This window comes from Perissodus microlepis, chromosome 6 (genome assembly GCF_051167445.1).
Source record: "Perissodus microlepis isolate ML-2025 ecotype Zambia chromosome 6, ASM5116744v1, whole genome shotgun sequence".
NCBI classification, from domain to species: Eukaryota; Metazoa; Chordata; class Actinopteri; order Cichliformes; family Cichlidae; genus Perissodus; species Perissodus microlepis.
Window position 1 is genome coordinate 580,883 of NC_140466.1, and position 24,118 is coordinate 605,000.

The 24,118-nt window shown below is 47.3% G+C and overlaps 1 protein-coding gene and 2 pseudogenes across 5 annotated transcripts in view; all 3 read left to right on the plus strand.

Moving 5' to 3' along the window:
• The window catches only part of LOC146384718 (uncharacterized), a 37,633-nt pseudogene extending 33,167 nt beyond the window's left edge, over positions 1 to 4,466 (plus strand). Inside the window, exons 12-13 of the transcript XR_014800368.1 lie at positions 3,342 to 3,388; positions 3,569 to 4,466. The product of XR_014800368.1 is annotated as an uncharacterized LOC146384718 (transcript). The remainder of the gene's footprint in view (positions 1 to 3,341; positions 3,389 to 3,568) is intronic.
• Positions 4,467 to 6,116: 1,650 nt separating this feature from the next.
• Positions 6,117 to 20,332, plus strand: LOC146384719 (transmembrane protein 121 pseudogene; annotated as a pseudogene).
• A 228-nt stretch (positions 20,333 to 20,560) lies between these two features.
• LOC146384720 (phosphofurin acidic cluster sorting protein 1-like) overlaps positions 20,561 to 24,118 on the plus strand; it is a 22,030-nt gene continuing 18,472 nt past the window's right edge. For 2 of the 4 annotated variants that reach the window (XM_084929789.1, XM_084929791.1), the window contains exon 1: positions 20,562 to 20,758. In XM_084929789.1, coding sequence (XP_084785915.1) covers positions 20,604 to 20,758 — 155 coding nt within the window. In that variant the 5' untranslated portion in view covers positions 20,562 to 20,603. Of the gene's footprint in view, positions 20,759 to 20,797 lie in introns of those variants that run through there. The other 2 variants (XM_084929790.1, XM_084929792.1) reach the window with 2 other exon arrangements.

A 24,118-nucleotide genomic window follows, 5' to 3' on the forward strand; every position in this document is an offset into this window, starting at 1 on the left:
GGGTGCCTGTGTGTGCCGGTGGATTTTCGAGCGTTGGCATGGGATACAAACCGCCGCCCATTCTTTCACCGCCCTGCGAATGCCCGGCCAAACAAACCTGGCGCTGACCAGCTTGACCGAGGCCCGGACGCCGGGATGAGAGAGGGCATGCACCGAGTCAAAAACACGACGACGCCACGAAAGGGGAACCACCGGGCGGGGGCGGCCGGTGGAAACATCGCAAAGAAGGTGCGGACCGCCGTCCCACACCGGGGTGTCCTCCAGCACGAGGCCCGTTTTTGTTGACCGAAGGGCAAGGACATCCGGGTCAGCACGTTGCTCGGCGGCCATGGCAGCGTAGTCGACGCCGACATACACCGGAGAAACCAACACACGTGAGAGACAGTCAGCGACGTGATTGGACTTACCAGCCACATGCTGAATGTCTGTGGTAAACTCTGAAACGGCCGCCAACTGGCGCTGCTGGCGTGCGCTCCATGGGTCAGAGACCTTGGACATCGCAAACGTCAAAGGTTTGTGGTCAACGTACGCAGTAAAGTTGCGACCCTCGAGGAAAAAACGAAAGTGTCGTGTCGCGAGGTGCAGGGCCAGCAACTCCCTGTCAAAAACACTGTACTTGCGTTCAGCATCCCGGAGCGTACGACTGAAAAAGGCGAGCGGTTGCCAGAGACCTGAAACCCGCTGTTCCAACACCCCACCCACTGCCACGTCGGACGCGTCGGTGGTCAACGCGATCTCTGCCGACGGAAGCGGGTGGGCCAGCAGGGCGGCGTCAGCCAGCGCAGACTTGGCTGCGGAAAACGCATGGACGCGTTCCGGCAGCCAGTCAACCGGATCTTTGGCCGTTTTACCTTTTAAGGCAGCATAGAGTGGCTGTAGCAGGTGGGCAGCTCTGGGGAGAAAGCGGTTGTAAAAATTTATTATCCCCAAGAACTCCTGCAACGCTTTAACCGACGTGGGACGCGGAAAAGCCGAAACAGCCTGGACTCTGTCGGGCAACGGAACCACACCTTCAGCGGAAATGCGGTGCCCGAGGAAATCCAGAACAGGCAACCCAAACTGGCACTTGGAAGGGTTGATGATCAGGCCGTGCGCTGCCAAACGCTGGAAAACCTGGCGCAGATGGGACTCGTGCTGGCTCGCTGAGCAGCTGGCCACCAATATATCGTCCACGTAAACAAAAACGAACGGCAGCCCACGCAAAACGGAGTCCATCAGCCGCTGAAAGGTCTGGGCGGCACCTTTCAGGCCAAATGGCATGCGCAAAAACTCGAACAAGCCGAAGGGGGTAATGACAGCGGTTTTAGGAATGTCTTCGGCGCGCACGCGAACTTGGTGATACCCCCGCACCAAGTCAATTTTAGAAAAAATCAACGTTCCGGCGAGATTGGCAGAAAAATCCTGAATATGGGGGATGGGGTAACGGTCATTCTCCGTGGCATTATTTAAACGGCGGAAATCTCCGCATGGCCGCCACCGACCGTCCGATTTGGGCACCATGTGAAGCGGAGAGGCCCATGCACTGTTCGAACGCTGTACAATGCCAAGGCGCTCCATGGCTGCAAACTCTTCCCGAGCGACGGACAGTTTCGCGGGGTCGAGGCAGCGCGCGCGCGAACACCGGTGGCCCGACCGTGGGAATATAATGCTCAACCCCATGCTTCGTTACCGTGCTAGAGAAATTAGGGACAGACAGCGATGGAAACTCTAAAAGCAAACGCTGAAAAGCATCCCCGGAGGTCACTACATTAGCCCGAATCAGGGGCTCGGCGGCCCGAGTAAAACAGGGTAGCGAAGAAAACGAGAGAGCATCGATTAAACGTCTGTTAGCAACATCGACAAGCAGTCCATGAGCACACAGGAAATCAGCACCTAAAATAGGTACAGAGCTAGCGGCAACGACAAAGTTCCACTGGAAATCCCGGCCATGAAAACAAACAGTCACCAACCTTTCCCCAAACGTTTTGATGGGAGAGCCATTAGCTGCAATGAGCTGCGGCCCACAGTTCGCTGCTAGTCCGTCGGCAGCGGTAGGGGGAAGGAGGCTCTTCTGGGAGCCGGAGTCCACAAGAAAACGTCTCCCGGAGCACGAGTCCTCTATGAAGAGCAGCCTTTCTGTATTGCCAGCGGTCGCGGCTGCTACGGCGCGCTGGCGGGTCCGTTTCCCTGGGCTGTGAAAGCGCAAGGCGGCAGGCAGCGACGCGCTCTGTCGCCAAAACGCTGATGGTAGAAACAGATGCTCTTTCCGCGGTGCCGGCGTGTAGCAATCCCTGCCGTCAGCAAGGGGGCGGATGCTCCGGGGGAGGCAGGTGGAGGCGTGGAAGGTGCCGCCGGCGAGTCCGTAGCCAGAGCGTGAACGTCGAAAGTGCGGCTAGCCAGGAGAATGCGATCCGCTTCTTCAGCCAGGGAGCAATAATCCTTCGCAGGCAGAAGCGGGGAGTTTGCGAGGACAGCTCTCACGGCGGCCGGTAGTTGGCGGAGGAAGAGGTGGGCGAAGAGGAAACCACCGTCATCCGGCCCAAGCAACGATAGCATGTTCTCCATGAGCTCGAGCGCGGTACCGCCACCCAAGCCTGACAGGTTGAGGAGCTTTTCGGCTCGTTCAGCGTCGGAGAGGGCATAGCGCCGAAGAAGCAGCTCCTTGAGGGTGGCGTATCCTTGAGGGCGGCGTACAGCTAAAGCTAAAGACTTTTTCTCCTTTTCAGTTTCATACAGCTGATGAATTTTTGACATTATTGTGCTTCTTGTTGGACACTTGTGAAATGCATCTTGAGAGGCAACGTGCAACACCTTTGTAAAGCCTGTGTCCTCAACAATATTAATAGATCTGCAGTTTGTTGCAATTCACTTGGTAATTGTGTCAGTCAGTTTGTCCGAGGTAGACTTACTGAGTTCCCGACGCTCTGTGAGGAGACACGCTAGCCAAAGTGCTAGCAGCATCTCCGACTAACGTAAGCTCCGCGTTAATGTTTTAAGCTGAGACTGAAATGAAACTTCCTTCCTGCACAATGTGCACAATACTTTATGTCGGTCGACTACTCCGTCTTGTTGCTTTTCATACTCAAATTTCCCACGAGAGGGCCAGTGTACTGTTTGTCATCATCCATACTGATTTGGTTGGTTCTGCTGCCCGTCACTACCAGATCTACTGCACATGTGCAAAGGTAACTCTACTTGGACAAACTGCCCCAAATGCGTTGACAGAGACATTTCAGGGATTTTGAGTCATTCAGCGCTGCAGATGTGTTAATTGCGTTAAAAATTTTAATCGGATTAATCGAGACGAATCCACGTTGATTTTGGCAACCCTAATATTAATCAGACTTTGTTTCTTCCTCCAGGCTGGAACATTGTGGAGAGCAGAGGCTGAGACCCGGTCTGAAGAAGTGTGAGTGTGTGTTCACTTATTTAAATCAGAAATGTGTGTGTGTGCATTCATTCTCAGTCTGACTGGAGATCCAAACAATAAACTCCTTAACTTTTCCTCTTATTAACAGTCAGCGTGTGAATAAAGCAGCACGTAAAAGCTTCAGACGATAAAGCGTTTGCTGTTTCCTCTCTCCATCAGATTTCTGTGCACTTGTACCGGACACAAATACATTACACAGAAACCTCAAACTATCTGACAACAACAGGCAGCTGACACGTGTGACGGAAGAGCAGCCATATCCCTTTCACTCAGAGAGGTTTCACTCCTTTGTGCAAATGGTGTGTACCAGTGGACTGACTGGTCGCTGTTACTGGGAGGTGGAGTGGGAAGGAGTGATTGACATAGCAGTGAGTCACAGAGAAAACAGAAACACTTTCCAGAGGGTTCGGTTTGGAGACAATAACTACTCGTGGAGTCTAAGGTGCTCTCATGTTGGGTGCTATGCAATGCACAATAACAGAGGAACACGCGTCTCCTCCTCCTCTGTCCTCGACAGAATAGCAGTGTACGTGGACCGGCCTGCTGGCATGCTGTCCTTCTACAGAATCTCCTCTGACTCACTGATCCACCTCCACACCTTCAACACCACCTTCACTGAACCTGTGTATCCTGGGTTCTGGTTGTCCGATCACTCCTCGGTGTCTCTGTGCTCTCTGTAGCAGGGAGATCCTCCAGTGAGTTCACGCACTGACACACATGAACACATGTTTATTATTCTTTTCTCGTCTGGTAGTTTAGACCGATCCGAGTCGCGTCTGGTTAAGTCCTCAGACCTCGGAGAAAGCCCTGGCTTGCACTGAACACTTGTCGACACTTGGTGGCGCCACAGCGAATGTAATCGCTAGAATGGACCGGATGGATGGACTGATGGTGAATAATACAGACAACCTGTGACATTTTCACATTCTGCATCATAAACATGTTCATTTCATCAGATTACTGGACTGTTTCTGTGGCTCTGAGTTTAGATGTAAATGTACAAAAACAGGTTTTAAGGAAATACAGCATTAAACTACAAATCACACATAACGGCTGACACAGTGTTGTACGGATCTTTCTTTTCTTTCATTCTGATCTTCAGATTTAGACTCAATCATCGAACTGAAGCTCAGATTCATTTTTCTGCATAAACTGCATCTTTTAAGTTTCCTCCTTCTTAAGTGATTTTCTTTTGACTGTGCATTTTGTGCATCTCTAAATCTTATCACTAGAGAATAAAGCAAACTTCACAGACAGTTAATAGGAGAAAGGAAGCGAGTCATGCCTGATGTGTGATTTCTGTCTAGTTCAAATCGAGAGTTCACGCTGGACCTTATCTCTGGTGACCTGAAACTGTGCTGCTGCTGACCCCATGTGGCGACACAGTTTTGTGTTATACACATGAGGACAGTCCAGAGAAAAACAGCTCTTTATTACAGAGGCTCAAAAATGAATAAGACTCATTTCCAGTGACGGTGAAATTAAATCTGGCTCAGCTGTCGGTTCCTGTTCCTCTTACTGCTGAGAAGGTGATCCAGTTTCACTCTGCCTTTTGTCCATCGTGACAGTCCTACACCTGAGGACATAACCAACGAGTTACACCTGCATTACGACCTGTGCTTCAGACAGGAAACAACTGTACGAGCAGGAGGTTTTGATAAACAGTTTTTTAGTTTTTAAAACACAGGCGAGTGGGGTACGAGAGGCGAGCAGCAAGTTCCAGCATCATCGATCCGTTTGCTGAGAGTAATATTGCAGCAGCTTTGCTGTACAGTGTAAAGCAGCTTCAGGCAACAGACTGAAAGGGATGGTCTGTCTGTCACTGTGAAATCTGGGATGGTGTTATCACCTTTGCTTTCATCAAGGATGCTACAATGTCTGCTAAAGGAGGTACTAAAGGAAGCATTGATGTGTCCTTTCCTTCTTATGCAGACAATCGCACCAGCTCTGCATTATCGCTGCAGCGTGAAGGATGATGCATCATTCAGCTACATCTGCTGTTTTTAGTTGAGCAGAGTGCATCAGTGTTTCCCAAATGCTGTGCCTCGAGGTTTTGGGTCAACCAACCTCATTACTGTAGCCGCTCGAGTGTAGACTGTGTTCACAATGGGTGATAGTGCTAGAACCCATGCCTCAGCTTTTCCCACAATAATCAATAGATCAAAGATTATTGTGGGAGGAGGGAATAGCAGTGTTGCGTGTTCATTTATCCACTTCGAGGAATCACCAGTAGCACACTTCTTATTTATTAGAAGATTGAATGATTCCATATTATCATGTACATGGATCTCTTTTGTTAAGGCTGTAAAGCAGCTGCAGTCAGACTTTCCAAAAGAGAGTAACCGCCCCGGCAGTTCACAGAGTTTTATATGAGGATGTGCATCAACTGGTAAAAACCGGTGGGGAGACGCTGCCCTGCGCTGAGAGGTGACGACCGTGGCTCAGGGGGTTGGGAAGCGTATCTGTAACCGGAAGGTCGCCGGTTCGATCCCCGGGTTCTCTGTCTGGTCGTTGTGTCCTTGGGCAAGACACTTCACCTACTGGCGATGGCCAGAGGGGCCGATGGCGTGATATGGCAGCCTCGCTTCTGTCTGCCCCAGGGCAGCTGTGGCTACAACTGTAGCTGCCTCCACCAGTGTGTGAATGTGAGAGGGAATGAATAGTGGCATTGAAAAGCGCTATATAAATCCAATCCATTATTATTACAGCTGCACATTATTTTATACTGATATGTCTGCAGGTTTCTAAGTAATTATTCAATCAGTAAGAAACTAAAGCTTCTATTAAACCCAAATGAGACTCACACCCAACAGTCCCTCCTTTTACACCTTTCAAGGCGGGAACAATAACATTGTTCCATTTGTGTCCTTGTACGGGCCAGCCGTGGTGACCTGGAGTGTAAACCTGTCCTACACCACCGTCTGTCCTCCAAGTTACCCCAAACCCTCCTTTGTTTCCCTCATTCCTCACCCAATAATCACAGCTGCCAGGCCCGGGGTCAGTCTCTTTGGACAGAGCGGTTACTATCAGTCTGTTCAATAAACCTCTTACATATGGAAATATGGTCGTTCATCTTTGAGAAACTGTTGTTTAAGAAGCCATTTGATGTGAGACATCTTTATCAAACCTTATCTTTAAATCCATCAGCCAGTGTTCCTAATTTAGTGGCTGTTTCTGTAACAGAACTATCATCAGCAGTATTGTTAGGATGAACATGCAAATGTCATGAGACATGCTGCTTAAGATAAGATAACATAACCTTTATTAGTCTCACATGTGGGAAATTTGTTTTGTTACAGCAGTGCAAAGCTACAAAAATTAGAGAAAAACACTGGACTAAGATATCAATAAGACACTGTCCACAACTGTACACAATAGAATAGAATAAAATAAAGTACTGTATACAATCGAATAAAATAGAAGACAAATGCTATATACAATATGAGTATAATACAACGATGCCAGAAAAGAGTATTGCACTTAGTGTTATTGCACATGTGTGGATGTGTTTGATCAGTTGGAGTCTTTGTTGTGGAGTCTGACAGCAGTGTGGAGGAAAGACCTGTGAAATCTCTCCGTCCCACACCGTGGGTGCTGCAGCCCCTGAAGGAGCTGCTCAGTGCTGTCAGAGTCTCCTGCATGGGCTGGGAGATGTTGTCCAACAGGGACGACAGCTTTATTTGCCCTCCGACAGCTTTAAGTCCACAACTTAATGGAATCAACAAGTCTTTACTCAACATAACACAGTTTTTATCACATGTTCAGAGAAAGAAGAGGCTCCATGTGAATTTGATTGTGTGCTTTATCAGTGACCCGTCCACACGCACCTATGATGTGACTCGCAGACACGTTAGAGTCGACCTCAAAGATGTCGCTTAACTCTACAATGAGGGGACAGTGCCTGCGACTGAACCTGGGGATAAATTAAAACCTCAAACTCTGACCTAACTTTGATGCTAGTGCCATCACAGTTTGAAGTAAAGCAGCCATGTGTGTCCACACAGCCACCACACATCACACAGATCATCTGTGTGATGTGTGTATGATGCATCTATCCACTGTGAGATTATAATATTATTTTATGCCATGTTAGACCCTTAATTAAAGATTGTGAATTATTATGTAGTTTTAGTTTGCATTATTCTCCTGAATTAGAAGAAGGTGATAACTATTGCATTTGTTGAACTGATTTGCATTACATTAGACTGCTGATTGATTGTGAATGAATGATATTGTTTTATGATGCATTATACTGCTGAGTTATAAGAAATACTGTTCGCAGAAAGTCATCGCCTTATTTGTCTGATTAGAATAGAACAGAACATACTGGAGAGGTTTTCTGCCCCATCTCAGCAGGAGCACATAAACGGAGCCAAGGTCGTAGCTTAGGCACCGTGTGAGAGAAAGAATGTGAATGTTTAGGCTTTTATGATTAGGTGGGGGCCACTAGAGGCTATAAGAGTTTGATCAATGCTCCACCATTTTGAGATCTGATGCTGTCTGCGTACGGTGTCCATCTCCCACGCGTGTGATCATTAAAATCATCGTTTGACTCAACCCGGCCGGACCAGTGTTGTTATTGTGGTTTTTCCTCTTGTATCCATCCCCAATATTTGAATCCGTAACAGTTTGGGGGCTCGTCCTGTGGTATTGGGGTGGAAGTTGGAGGTTTGGACGGTCCGAGGTTGTCGAACGGACAGGCACAAGCCAGTGGTCTGACGTGAGTGGGCATAAGCCGGCTTATACAAAGGTAAGGCACTACCTGTTGAATCTATTTCCAAAGTGTGCCAAATTGGACATGATTAAATTAAAGTCTACTCACTGAAATTACTGGTAGATGTCTGTTTTGATTTTGATGAAAAATCTCATGAGTTAAAGCAGTTAGAGGCTGCTAAGCAGTTAAAGCAGTTAGAGGCTGCTAAGAAACTAATGCAGTTAGAGGCTGCTAAGCAGTTAAAGCAGTTAGAGGCTGCTAAGAAACTAATGCAGTTAGAGGCTGCTAAGAAACTAATGCAGTTAGAGGCTGCTAAGAAATTAATGCAGTTAGAGGCTGCTAAGAAATTGGGTTAGAGGCCCAAGTAGTTTGATAGGGAATTGGTCATGTTGTGAGTTAGAGGCTCCATTGACCACTAGGTTGCACCTGCCTCAGTCAGACTCTTGTTTTGGGGTGCTGACTGTTGTTTCAAAGTGTTATAAATTATTATAGGACGGCAGTTAGAGGCTGCTAAGAAGCGCATAGCCCGGAGGTTACGCTCCCTCCTGACACAGTGTTTTGTTACTTTTACTGTAGTGTACATTAATGTGTTAGTGTAGGTCATGGGCAGATTCAGCACAGAGTTCACAGTTACAGCACAGCAGTGATTTCCTCAGTGATTCATAAACACATAACATAGAACAGCCACCTCACCGGGACAAGACTCGGCTGTCCATTGGCATCTAAGGTCAAAGGTCACTCTTTCAAGGATGCCAGTGTTCACATTTTGGACAGAGAGGACAGATGGTTTCAAAGAGGAGTGAAAGAAGCATCTATGTCCACTGTGAGCGACCATCTTTAAACAGAGGCGGGGCTTACGACACCAACTGTCTGCCATCTATAATCCAGTTTTGAGTTCCCTCCCCAGACGCCTTAACGCTCACTCACATCCTGGGCCATCTGACCTCAGGAATTCGCATGATAGGGTGGGACCAGGTTTCACAATGAGCTCACCCGAAACCCTGGCTGATTGGGACCCACACCCAGTTTCACACCTTGGCTCAGGCGATTAGAGGATCATCAGGGGGTCCTTTTGTCCCTCTGTGGGGGGAAACTCCCACTGGGTTTAAATCTGGGACTCTCCACCATTTGACCTTAGAACTGAAGAAGCTTCTCGGATGAGAGGTGAAACGTCTTCAAGCAACTTAAAGAAGTCCAGACGCTTTTCTTTCCAAGCTCCTTAGACTACGATGACCTGGATGACTGAGAACCTTCACAGACATATAGTGTACGCTGTTAAGTGCAGGAGGATTGGCAGGATTTATACATCGGGGAAACCAAACAACCTCTGGCGAAGAGGATGGACCAACACAGAAGAGCCACCTCGTCAGGCCAGGACTCTGCAGTCTGTTTACACCTACAGGCCAGTGGACACTATTTCAATGATGAGGATGTAACATCCTGGACAGGGAGGAACGCTGGTTTGAGCGCGGAGTCAAGGAGGCCATTTACGTGAAAAGGGAAAGACCATCTCTGAATCAAGGAGGGGGCCTAAGGGTACATCTGTCACCATCTTACAATGCTGTGATTGCAGCCATTCCCCAATTCTCTGTGAGTGGTACTAATGGCCATTGATCAGAGGTTGTTGATCAATGGTCATGAGAATTTGCATAATTAAGATTAAGGAACTGACCTCCCAGCCCATTGTTCCTTCAGTGGGCTGGTTTCAGTCATTATGCAAATGTACTGTTGATAAGATTGAAACCTGCAGTCAGCTGAGACTAGGGATGGATATCGTTTAGGTTTTATCCGATACCAGTACCAAACTGGTACTTTTGAAACGGTGCCGGTGCTTAAACGGTGCTCGAACCGGTGCTTAAGGAATGGAGAACACAAAATTGGTCCAAAAACCTCTCATGTTCAGCTGTTCTTTTGTAAAAAGATAACAATGTTAGCCTTTTCTGCAGCTATAGGGCATATATGGTATCACTCTTGGCTGGAAGCAGTGCTTAAACATGGAAAAAACACAAACTTTATCCAAAAACCTCTCATGTTCAGCTGTTTTCCACGTTTTCTTTGGTCATTCTAGCCTTTTTGGCCAGCGTGAAGGGAGTATCTGCCATCAAACAAGAAGACAGTCGCATGTAACTACGACGGTGTTTGCTAGTTCACCTTACATGCATTAATGTAATAACGTGGTTAGCCTACTCAACGTAAATTACACACGAACAACATTAAGCTACTCATGCAGAGAAGAACGGCTGCTGCTGCCATCATCATCCTCATCATTTCTGCTACACTGGCAGGGCTAGGGGCCAGGACTCTCCTCTTCGGGTTTTTGGGGGATGTTGCTAACTCCGGGTCCGATAACAGACACCACACCCGCAGTAGATGTGCTCGGTGTGAGGTCTCGCAGCAAGCTATCAAATACGGCGCATTTCTCGGCTTTCAGAAAACGCTATGCATCGCCAGGTGTTTCATCAGGTGTTACCTCCTTTGACAGTATCACAGTATCACCTTAAAGCACTTGTTGCAGGCTGCTGAGTTTGCATCTTTTGCTGTGAAGTACAGCCAGACTTTGACCGCTTTGCTTTGGGCATTTTTAATCGGTAGCTCTGCTCTAAAAGAACGTACGTACCTGGGCCCGCCTACTATGCTTGCAAAGGTAAAATGATTGGCTAGAATCCAAAGTGTGTGACATCTCAGGGAAAAAAAACCCACCGAAATAAAGCACCGAAATGTGCGCTGCTTTTCGGTCTGGTTACTACCGTTTATGGCACCGGATACCAGTACCCATCCCTAGCTGAGGCTGAAGGAGTCACCTGGATGATGACAAAACGTTTCTCCCACTGAAAACGTCCAGATGAACAGAATCAACTTTTGTGAACGTCCATCTTTGAACAGAGGGCGGGGCTTATGACACCAAATGTCTGCCATCTATAATCCAGCTCTGAGATCCTTCCCAGACGCCTTAACGCCCACGCACACCCTGGGCCATCTGACCTTAGGAAGTCACATGATAGGGTGGGGCCAGGTTTCACAATGAGCTCACCCGACACTTGTGAGCTACACCCATTTTCACACCTGGGCTTAAGTGGTTTCAGCTGCTTGCTTTTCATGCTCAGCATCTGAGCACTCTACCTCACTCACACAAACACTTTTTATTTATGCACCGACACTGCAATAGATCCATCAGAGAGCAACGTGGGATATTTGGTTAGTGACCGGCTCCACCACCCGAGCTACATCCCCCGTGCTGAGATGTCCCGCGAGCACTGCACATCCTGCTTCGTTTTCACTGGTGTCTGGGTCGTGTGATGCTGAATCATCCACAGTGACCCTCAGAGTTAGCCGACGGTGTTTCCTATGGGTCAACTCAGAGTGGACAGACTCTGAAACTGATCCTCGTGATGTTAACCTTCTGCTGCTGTGGGAGAAGTAATGACATTTAAATGTGACATTTTTCAATAATGCAGTGTGATACCATAACCAACAAGCAGCTAGTAAACACATAGTTTCTCTACAGGAATCAGTGACACAGAATATAAAAGTCCGTGCAGTACGACCTCGGCTCCCTTTTATTTTCAGGAACAGTGTTATACCAACAAATGATTGTCCATGTCTGAACTGTCATAAATGAGCTGTTGGACAATGAACTCTGAATAAGAGTGTTCCTGCCACAGGTTGGAAGCTGCTATTTTATATTTCCCTCTTTTAAGCAGGTAACAGTGTGACAGTAAAAATGTCTTTTTTTTTATTAGGGCTTTGCAATCAGGGCAGCAGAAACTGAACAAATACAACATCACAGCTCTGGAAAGTTATCACTGGAAATGGCACCAGAGCGGCTCGATGCTGAGCAGCTTAAATGTGAGCACAGCTACATGGACTTCATGTCTGTGAGCTTTGAGGTTTCAGGTGTTCGAAGGAAAACATGAGAGAGGTCAGAGGTCGTATGGAGGACGGCTGCTTCGTGATTTATGTCTCCCTTCATGCTGCTCCTGTTGACGCTCAGTGTTCATCCACAAAACTTCCCATCAGCACTGTTCCTCCTTTTCCCGGCCGCTCCTAACAAACCTGCTTAATGAAAATGCACTTGGCTCCAGGAAGGATCAGAAGGAAAATCTGTTTCCTGAGAGCTTCTCATCCCAGGATGGAGAGTTTACAGCTGCTGCTGGATGGGGTTCATCTGTAGGTATATGCTAATCTATGCTAATGGCTCCTGTGTTCCCTCCAGCTGGCTTTGAAGTGAGCGTAGGAGTGCAGAGTTCCTGCATCAGGGAAAAATGGAGCTGCAGGCAGAGCCGAGGCCGTCGGCCTGCGGTCTTAACGAGCCGCTTTCCTTCCACAGAGAGCTCAGCTGCTTGCATTTACGCCGATGACATGAGATAAGGCGCTAACGCTCGCCTCAGCAGACGATTGTGGTGTGACGGTTTTCCTGCTCATGTGCGTTTCCTTTTGTTTTGATCCATTTACATGTTTCTGACACTGGATGCACTGCAGAGATGCAGTTGCTGTTAACAGCCTCTCGCCGCACTCTGCTGTGATGGGTCAGTCACCTGAGTGAGCTCATGCTCCACTTTAAGTTCATGCTTTAGTTTCTTTCAGCTCTAATGCCTCGTTAGGATTTTTATCCTAATGTGCTGCAAAGCCACCAGCTGGTTTCACTTGTGACCCACTAAATGAGAAATCTGCACCTCTGATGTGGAGCCAGGTGTCCCCTCGTGTCACCGCTGGCCCTGTCGCAGCAGTAGCGAGCTTGAAAGAACGTCAGATCCGTCCTTGAACGCGGCGCCGAGCGGGAGTCAGCCGTATGAGGCAGTAACTGGGCTAATGTAATTCATCCTCATGCAGCTCCAGAGCATTTTCTCATGACTTTTTAATGTGGTCTTCCCATAAAAAGCTTAGCCCAGATAAAAGTTAGGTCATTAAGATCAGAGCTTCCAAAAAAAGACTGAACTGATGATCAACAAACACCTGAAGCTCACGAAGCGCAGCCTGTGATCACTGCTGTGAACACAAACACAGAGAGCAGTGTCAACAGCACCAAACTTTGTCCTCATGTGTCCATCAGACTCCAGGTAAACTCCTGTGACCAGCAGAAGAACAGGAACACAGTTTATTCTGTGTGAGAGGAAGGTTTCCTGTGGCCCATCAGTGCGTTTGTAGCCCACACTGGGAGGATGGGGAAGACGTCAGAGGCCATTGAGACGATGCTTCCTCTGTTTTGACCAACTTTGTTTCAGCAGAGCTTAAAAACAGAGAAAAGAAGTGATCTTACAAAGCCAGCTCTTCCCCGACGTTCCCTGAGAGTTCCCTAATGTTTGGACTCAAAACCTCTCCTGGAAGCTGTCTGTGAGCTTCCTGCCTCCTACGTTGGGCCCAAAGGAAACTCCTTTCAGACCTGAGGCTCACCTCATTTTCCAGTGACTCTCCACAGGGATCACAGACCGAGGTCTGCCTTAAAACTCAGCCCCCCTGCTGAGTCACACACTCACTGAGACGCTGCTTTACGCCCAGTATTTTCAGAAGAGAACCACACACCTGCACCAGGATACTACCGCACGCAAAAGTCATGTCGCGCTTTGGCATCGTTTCAGCCATTTCAGCCACCCTTGCACAGATGCTGCATCCGCGGTGGCTGAAAATACGAGCATATGATTAGTTTGACTGGTTTTTACCACCTGTTCATTGATGAGTGGGTGCAGAGAGTCTCAGACTGTACACAGGGAGGAGCTGCAGCAGCCTGAAAAGGTGAGATTTTTGGAGAAAATTTTCCCGTTTCTTTGCTTCCAGCTTGAACTTCTTCTACTCCTCTATGAGCTGATGTGGAGGTTTTGTGTGGGTGGTCACGCGGCGCTCAGATTCACAGTTCGCTGTGACTACAGCACAGTTTCAGCTAGATTAGAGACCTGGACGCAGCGTTTCACTTTGTTTGCTGTAAAACATGTTGATAAAGAATGAACAAATGTGATTTGAAGAGATTTCCTGTTCCAGAAGCCCTTCAAATGTTTATGGAAAACAGCGTTCCTCCCTGAGAGCGCAGCTCGGTGGTGTACACAGTTTGGTGTGTGTGTGCAGAAACAAGGACATGCTGCTGAGGATGAAGAAAAAAACGTCGAGTCGAACAGGCTCGTTCCCTCCCTCCCTCACAGATGTTGGGAAACTCGTGCTGAAAGCAGAGCCTGCAGATAGAAAACGTGAGGAAGACTTTCTGCACGCTCAGAAGGGAGCGACGATGGTCCGGCTTGATGATCGGCGCCGTGGCGATGGATTTCAGCCGTGGAGGCAATAATGAGCCCGCTCACTCGTCCTGATTGTTTCAGTGTTTTGATTTTTGAAGAAGCTTTCTTTAAAACGTGTCAAAAAACAAAAAGCTTTTTCTGCAAAACTTTACAGCACAAACGTTGAGTTACGAGGAGCCGCAGGGGAGACGAGCAGCTTTTATCTCCTCCTCAGAAACACTAAGAGAAACTCTGAAGTCTCTAAAGTTGCAGCTTGTGTGGAGATCACAGACTTTTAAATTTAACCAAGCTTTAACAGAGGTGGATGTGCTGATTCTGCTCTCACAACAATCCAAAGATTTCCACACTGTCGTCTCAGAGAGAGACAGCAGGAGCACTGATGCTAACCTTCAGTTCGTTTCACCTCGGTTTGGACGGTAGTTCGAAACTGCTGCTGGACTTGGACCAAAGGAAAACATGAACACAACCTTCATCCAAGCTTTAAAGTGAGGAATTTAGTGAAATGTCTTAAATATCTCAGGCAACGTAAGCTGTGGCATAAAGATCTGGAAAATAAGGGATGAACGCTGATGTCCTGTCGGCCTGAGTCCGAGCGTCCTATTTCTGTAACTGGACTGCAGAGTTTGAACTGAGGGCTGTTTCCGATTGAAAGTTACGCCCAAGCAGAACCTCACCTGCACCCTTCCATAAAGATGCTGTCATGACTCGGATCGTAGCCGACTCTCTCGCAGAAATACTGGCGTAAGCGTTTGGACTGTTGACTCTCTGCTGGCTTCAAATAGAGATGGTTACCCCGCAACCAAACAAGCCCCACGTGTGCCTGACGGCAGTCCTCATCGTGACCAGCCTGGCACTCATAGACGCCTACCTGGTGGAGCAGAATCCGGGTTCCCGGAGGCTCGCTGTGTGCGTCACCGTGTTGGCAAGCGACGCGTGTTTCCTCATCGTCCTTCGATACGTGGCCGTCTGGGCCGGGTCAGAGGTGCACACCGCGAGGCGAGGCTATGCCATGATGCTCTGGTTCTTCTACATCTTTGTCTTGGAGATCAAGGTCTACTTTGTTTATCAGAACTACAAGTCCCAGGACATGGCCGCAGGTGTGGAGGTGGTGGATGTAGGTGTGTCCCGGAGAGGTCTTACACTGCTGCTGTCCATCTGCATGCCCATTGTGTTCGTAACACTGGCTGCGATAGATCACCTGGAGTACTTGCGACCATACAAAAAAAGAGAGGAGATACGGAGCCGCCTGTTCTGGGTGGTGCTGGACCTGCTGGATGTCGTGGATGTTCAAGCAAACCTGTGGGAGCTTCAAAGCGAAGGACTCCCTCTGTGGGTGGAGGGTTTGATGTTCTTCTACTGCTACATCCTCCTCCTGGTGCTGCCGTGTGTCTCCCTGAGCGAGATCAGCATGCAGGGGGTGAACATCGTCCCCCACAAAATGATGCTCTATCCCATCCTCAGCCTCGCCACCATCAACATCATCACCCTCCTGATCCGCACGGGAAACCTGCTGGTCTACGGGGACATCCGAGTGTCGGGGATCATGATGGGAAAGAATGTGATCGCCATCTTAATGAAGAGCTGCAGCCTGCTGCAGTACAGGAAACACCAGCCGGCTGCTCCTCCGGCGGATCGGGGCGCCGAGATCCAGAAGAACTCTCAGGAGGAGGTTCAGGTGTACGGCGGTCAGCACATGGGGCTGCCCAGAGTCGTGATTGAGGACTTCACCAGCATCCCAGAAGAGGAGGAAGAGGATGAAGAAAGCGAGGAGGGCGGTGATGATGCCAGTCAACAAGAGGTGAGCTTGAATGGCGATGAGATAAAAGAAGGAGAAACCCAACTGAAGCGACGGGACACGACTGGTTTGGGATAAACGAGCATCTGCGGTGCCGTGGAGAAACTTTCCGATCTGAGGAGCGCAGGGTTCACTCAGCACGCGAGCCTTGTGCTTTACGCTGGGCAGAGGGGGGAGGGGCGGAAGTTACACTCGCAGTAGCACAGGAACAGAGCGGGAAGGAGAGAGAGAGAAAGAGAGCCAGGGACAACAAGGTCACATTACAAAGGTATAGTAATCATCCACAACTATTGTCAGTTGCAGATGATAAAAGATTCAGAAAGTTTATTCATGCAGGTCCATATGACAGAGAATGTGCATGTTCTTTTTGTTTTCATATTTTAATTTATATTTAATTGTGTTGTGGTTTGCAGTGTTTTGTGTTGTTTCACTTTAAATTTGTTTAAAAGGAAAAAGCTGAAAATTTAAATAGTTAGAAGCTGAAATGTGAGTAGTTGATTTTTGTATTATACGATTTATTTATTACATTTTATGTGGAGTGAATAAATAAAAGTATATTTACGGTGGCCCCTAGAGACAAAACACGTACAAACTCCAAAACACGTACAAAAGACAGCAGAAGTGCTCCAGGATGCTAGGGGGCAGTGTTGAGCTTTTGTTACCTCATGGCTACACAAGCCAGCAAGTACCAACGACCGGATTTGGTGTGTGGTAGTAACAGGTAAATGAACATTTTTTTTTTTAATTATTTGACTATTATGGAAGCCCGTTTCCGCCACTAAATAAAAACAAAACAGCTAGTATCCATAACTCGAAATTTCGAGTTATTTTCTCGAAATTTCGACTTATTAACTCGAAATTTCGAGAAATATAACTCAAAATTTCGAGTTACTTTTCTCAAAATTTCGAGTTAGCTCTGCCAATCAAAAATATACGTGAATGAGGTCGCTTTCTTGTTACCCGGAAGCATATGGCGCAGAGGAACGCGCACTCAAAAACGGATCCCAACAAATTGGCGCTTTCGCGAGTACGTTTGCTGATAGTAACACCATGTGATTCAGCTAATAACACAGGGATTTCATCATTTGTGAAGCCAGGCTGAAAACACTCAGCAATCTGTGCATTCACGACTGGATGTAATACCGGTAGCTTAGCTGTAGCATTTGTAGCTGAGGGCTTCAGCTTCCGGGTAACAAGGAAATGACATCATTCACGTAGATTACTGATTGGCAGCACTAACTTGAAATTTCGAGTTGCTTTTCTCAAAAATTTGAGTTAATAAATCGAAATTTCGAGTTAATATGTCGAAATTTCGAGAAAGTAACTCGAAATTTTGAGAAAATAACTCGAAATTTTGAGTTATGGATCCTTTTTTTTTTTTTTCAGTGGCGGAAACGGGCTTCCATAGACTATGTATGAATGCTTGTGTATAAATACACAAACAATACACATATGCTTTCATGCTTTCAATTGTGTAATTTAAGTGATCTAGGTAGCTCTGGTTTGGAAGTTCAGTTAATGCTAGAAATGTGTTTTGGAGTTTGTATGTGTTTTGTCTCTAAGGCCACCACATATATTTATATATAAACATATATAAATAAAACCACTTTTTTTTTACATTAGTAATTCCTTTTGTGCATAATTTTGTATTATTGTTAATAATAAATTAATTAAAGCAACAAAACAACCTGAAGAGCCGGTTCGGAGCCGAAAGAGCCGGCTCTCTAAAAAGAGCCGGAAATCCCATCACTAATAAACAGTAACACAAATCCAAGCGAACCCTTCCTCGGTGTCAGTGTTGAAGCCGCACAGCAGCTCCTCGGCATAAAGAGAAGATATCGTGGATGAAAATGATGATTCTTCACTGGCTGAGGAGACGATGCTGGAGCTTTTACCTGGTGTGCTTCCACACATTACACTTATAAAGATACAGGCCGTGTGAGTAAAGGAGCAAGGGAGGTGGCGTCGTTACCTGAACAGGTGTAATCTCAGTTTCTGGACACTTTTCAGAGTACGGACGTTTGGTGAAGAAGTTGTTTCTCAGGATATTCATAAATTATGACAGCAACAGACGTCAACTCAGCGACATGACCAGCAAACGGCTGACAAGGCTCTGTCCTACCTGTACAAGTCCATCATCATGTAACTCAGGGCTGAGGTGACTGTGCTGCTTTTGTTGATGATTCATATTTGGAAAAGAAAACTAATAAAATGACTAAAATACAATTTGAAGCCAGAATGCTTTCAAAGCAAAGCAGCTTTGTGGTCAGTCTAAAATGTGAAAGTTTAGTTTCCTGTTTGCAGACCCTTCGTTTTATCTGCCTTCAGGTCTGATTTTAAGTTTTTTCCCTCTTATTTCAAAGCCAGTGCACAAACATGTAAACAGAATCATTCCTGCAGTACGCCAGTGTGGCCACAAGATGGAGCCACACCTCACACATTAAAATAAATTCATCGTCAGGTAAAGGACAAATTAATAAAGAAGAAAAAGCAAATGAAAATGTGATGGTGATGCCATTTCAGGCAGAAAAACACTGGCAGTAAGCTGCTTGTTTTATTGTTTCAGGGCAGCTGTTCAGCTTCGCAAAGCTCTCCTACAGACACGCATGAGCATGTTTGTGCTGTTTCTCTGCTCTGTTTAAATGTGCTGGTGGAACAATCGCAGTAATTATCACAAAGAGGCTACACTGAGACTGCTGAGTTCATTTTTAAAGGGGACATGAAACTCTAATTTACCCCCATAAACCCTGCCGTCAAACACTCACACAGATGTAACTATAAAATATTATATTTCCTAAACACATCCAAACAGTTTACAGCATCAGAGGTTGACATAACAAGACTGAAGTCGAAATCCTGACGTCCATCAGCAGGTCCTCGGCTTTACTGTCTCCTTCACTATCAGTCCTCACTTCTAATATGAAGGAATCCAGTCAGTGAGATGATGTGACGTGATGTTCTTTTTGACCTACTTTCCCTGCAGATCGTGGTTCAGGAAGAAACTTAGTTGTTTGTGGTGTGATGAGCATGAAGTAAACTGTCTGCATGTGCTTTATTGCATGAATTAGCGCTGATCGCATCAGCTGACTGCTCTCGGCCAGAGGAAGAAAAATCAGCTTCTGTTGGTCTGGTAACTACCTGTCACCTGACTCAGACAGGCTGTCCTCCACAGTCCTCGTTTATAAAGTGCTTCACAAACCCGAACATGACGACTAACAGCTGGATTTTCCCGTTTCAGTGCAGCAAGACAAACACCGAACAGCCACAGTGTATGCTCGGTTTAACATAAGATCATTGTTGCAGCACTGACCTGTTCGCCTTACACTGATGTTTAGTTTTAGTGTCCTCATTTTCCTCTGAGGTATCGATTCTGTCACTAGTTAGCTAACATTTCAATTCAATTCAACTTTATTTACACAGTGCCAAATCACAACAGTCACCTCAAGGCGCTTTACATTGTAAGGTCGACCCTACAATAACACATACAGAGAAAAACCCAACAATCATATGACCCCCCTATGAGCAAGCACTTTGGCGACAGTGGGAAGGAAAAACTCCCTTTTAACAGGAAGAAACCTCCAGCAGAACCAGGCTCAGGGAGGGGCGGGGCCATCTGCTGTGATTGGTTGAGATGAGAGAAGGAAGACAGGATAAAGACATGCTGTGGAAGAGAGACAGAGATTAATAACAGATATGATTCAATGCAGAGAGGTCTGTTAACACACAGTGAGCGAAGAAGAAACACCCAGTGCATCATGGGAATCCCCCGGCAGCCTACGTCTATTGCAGCATAACTAAGGGAGGATTCAGGGTCACCTGGTCCAGCCCTAACTATATGCTTTAGCAAACAGGAAAGTTTGAAGCCTAATCTTGAAAGTAGAGATAGTGTCTGTCTCCTGAATCCAAACTGGAAGCTGGTTCCACAGAAGAGGGGCCTGAAAACTGAAGGCTCTGCCTCCCATTCTACTTTTAAATACTCTAGGAACAACAAGTAGGCCTGCAGTGTGAGAGCGAAGTGCTCTAATAGGGTGATATGGTACTACAAGGTCATTAAGATAAGATGGGGCCTGATTATTTAAGACCTTGTATGTGAGGAGCAGGATTTTGAATTCTGGATTTATTAGGAAGACAAAACAGGAGAAATCTGCTCTCTCTTTCTAGTCCCTGTCAGGACTCTTGCTGCAGCATTTTGGATTAACTGAAGTGGGACATTTTTATTTCATGCCTGGATTCTCTGAGCATGAATGCTGAAGGTGGAGCTGAGGAGTGGAGGGCTCGCTCTGCTGGAAACCCAGAAGAAGAGACGGAGGTGTCTCCTCACGAGGATGTGCTGAGCAGCTCTGCTGTGTCTGCTCTTGGATCAGCCCCCCCCCCTCCCCCGGCTCTCAGCCCCGCCCTTACTGGTAGCCGGGCTGGAGGATCAGCTCACGGCATCGCAGAGACTGCCGACCGGGAGAGGAAACGATGGCCGCGGCTGTGGACCGAGGAGGACTCCGGTGGTCCACCGACACGTCAGCGGGGACCGAGGCTGCCGGGGAGCCAGACGGTCGCGGCCCGGTGCCCATGAACCTTTTCGCTACCTGGGAGATCGACCGGTCCTCCCCGAGCTGCGTGCCCAGGTAAGAGGATCGATGCCCGGGCAGAGAGGAGAGGACGACGGGCTTCTACACAGCACCTGTTTGTTCTGTGTGTGTGTAAATGTTTTCATGTGTGATCAGTAAAGATGCAGCAGGTGCGTTCAGGTGAGTCTGGGGGACTCGAGCCTCTGTGCCTGTAATTACTGATGAATGATGATCTTTATCATTTCCACGAACCTGCTCATGCAGAAGTCCAGACTTGGTTCCTGTTGTTTTAGTTTGTGTTCATTTTTAGTTTCAGTCCAGTCAGAGGTGTTTGTACAGCGTGTAGTCTGTGACTGTGGACGTTCACAGGGATCCTGCTGCTGCTGAAAGCTGTTCTGTCTGCAGTTTGTTAAACCTGAATTGGCAGTGTGAGTTTCTCAGAGGTCTGTGGGTGTTTTATGATCGCACACACCCTGGCATTGTGCTGTATACCTTATTATTAAGACTGATGCCCTTCAACCTGCTGATGCCTGCAGGTGAAGCCCGTCCAGTTGTTTTGTCGGTGATGGTTGTAAAACACCGTGTTTGCACAGTAACGTGAAACTCTCCTTTTAAACTGATCAGGTGCGACAGAAGGGAGAGCTGCGCCTGCTCGTCATTCAGCAGTTCATCCACAGGATGACAGGATGGTTTCAGACTTCCTGACGTCAACTTGAAGTCAGATCAGCTTCAGTGCTTCCTTTATTACTTCCTTTGGCAGAGACACCGGAGCATCCTTTACGCTCTCGTAAAGGATGCTCAGATCATGAATCAGATCAATCTCGTGTCGAGTTGATCTGATGTAAACTGTCGGTGGTTCAAACTGAAGCTGCTCCTCCTCACTGTCCCGCAATGCTCAGGGGTTTCACCTGGTTCTGGCTTATCAGCAGTGTTAAGACCAGAGACACCTGCAAGGTCATGACCTCAGTGATTACATCAGCTTTCAGCAGCCAATTAGAAGTGGACAAAAACTCCTGATGACAGCTGATTAGTGTTCGTTCTCTCTGATCGCCACCTGTCTGTTTCTGGGCAGATTAGCAACATGTTCGTGCAGGGGTTAACGAAGCCAAGCAGTCAATGTTAATCCTCTTAAATGTCCTGTTGACTCAGGAAGCAGCGAAGATTAAAGCGAGTCATGCATCACCTCCAAACAGGTGCAAATAATACCTGAAATAATGATTTTAAAGGAAATCTTCTTCATTATGTCGGCAGATATTAAACTCTGCGGTCTCATCAGAGTGATCAACACTCCAACACCGACTGAATCCAGATCAGTCAGCACTGAGTCGCTGATCACAGTCACTGCAGCCTGGCCTCACTGCTCCGCTGTTCTGAGGTCAGTCTGGAGTAAAGACTTGCGGAGCCTCCATCAGCATTTTCTCCAGATCTCCAGATTCATGAACTGGAGCTTTGTCCTGGAAAACTGACGATGTGGAGCCAAGTGAGAAATTTGTGGGTTAATTCAGAGGTTTTCCCACACAGAGCTGTTTGGTTTAAGACTCATTTCACTGCGTGTTGAACTCGTATAACTATGCATGTGACCAATAAAGGATCTTGAATCTCGAGATGAGAGCGATCGATGTGTTTGTCTTCGTGCAGAGCAGCTTTTAAATGATGAACTCTCCTCATCATCACGCTGCTCTGTTACAGTGACCCTCATCGCTGTGCCTGAGTTTAAGCATCTGATCAAAGACAACAGCGCCACCATCAGGTCGGCATGTGAACGTAGAAGGACAAGAAACCTGTTACAGACTGGGGCCTGTGCTGGCGCGTGCCTTCTGTCGAGGCTGACGTTTTTGAGGAGCTGAGAGCGTCACTGTCAGTTTTATGTACAACAGTCGTAGGTTTAAAGCTTAACGCACCAAATAAGTGGAAAGTGAGGGTAAAACACACGAAACAAACGAGTCATCCACCCACACAGGCACATTAAAAACAGAAGGTATCCTTCACACAAAGTTTGGATCTATTTTTCACCTCCTACGTGGCAAACAGTGGCCGTGTATCAGATTTGGTGTTACACATCTCTGTCTTTGCACGAATGAGAAGGAATTGTGTGAATCTTCGTCCTCAGCAGCAGAGCCAGCCTTCTGTCCTCGGGAGGGCGGATCAGAGCTCAGGTGGCACTGTTAGCAGGATTAGCAGGATTAGCTCCTGCTGGCCGGCGTTGACAGGAAGCTGCAGCCTACAGGACGAGTCCCAGCATGACCTCGCAGTAATGAGGTCTCAGGAGGTCAGCCTCTCACACTCAGCTCCCTCAGGACTCAGCTCTATTAAACACGTCCACCTCACTGCTGAAGGGACGCTGAGGAGGTTAAACAGGCCCTGCCTCCACGATGCGTCAGGAATACACGACTGGAATATTTGAAGTGATGGATCTCCGGGTCAAACATGGCCAGAGTGTAAAAGAAGGAGATAAATGAAGGTGAAGTGAATCACACGGCTCTGGATGCTCAGTTTAAGATGCTTTTTTGTCCTTCATGATTTTTTTATTCAGCAGAGTCACAAATTTATTTCATTCCAGCATAAAAACCTCGATAATCAGCCCCAGAGTGTGATAATTACTGATAATTACTGATATTTACTGATAATTACTGATATTTACTGATATTTTTTGGGGTGTCTGTAGCTCAGGTGGTCGAGCAGGTTGGTGGTTCGATCCCCGTCTGCTCCAGTCTGCATGCCAAATTTCCTTGGGCAGCCCCATGTTGCTCTCTGATGCATCCTTGGATGCATTTGAGAGGCTTTCAGCCAAGAACTGATTCTGTTTTCAGTTTGTTTTCTTAGCAAACACACCTTGGCTGCTGCCCCTCTGATGGCTTCTGGACAATGGCAATAAGAAGGGAGGGGCCTTTTGGGGAGCAACAGATTAAGTATGGTAAATGGTAAATGGCCTGTGTTTGTATAGCGCTTTACTTAGTCCCTAAGGACCCCAAAGCGCTTTACACATCCAGTCATCCACCCATTCACACACTGGTGATGGCAGCTACATTGTAGCCACAGCCGCCCTGGGGCGCACTGACAGAGGCGAAATAAAAAACTTGTATTGGAAACCATCTAAAGCTTTAGCAGCTAATTTAGAAGAAAAAAAACAGACTCTCTTTCATCTCCACGTGGACAGAGAGAGGCGCTGGTGTGACAGACAAGAGGCCGAGCAGGACGGACGTGAGCCAGTCAGATGGAGCTGAGGCTGAGAGAGGAGGGAGGGTGGATGTTGGACAAAGGATGATGAAGACAGAGCTGCCAGGCAGGATGAGAAGAGGAAGACCTCAGAGGAGGTTCATGGATGTAGTGAAGACCAACATGCAGACGGTTGGCAAGAGGAATTGCTTGTGATTGTCTTCAAACTGCTTGCCCGTAATAATCTGCTGAAACTTTAGT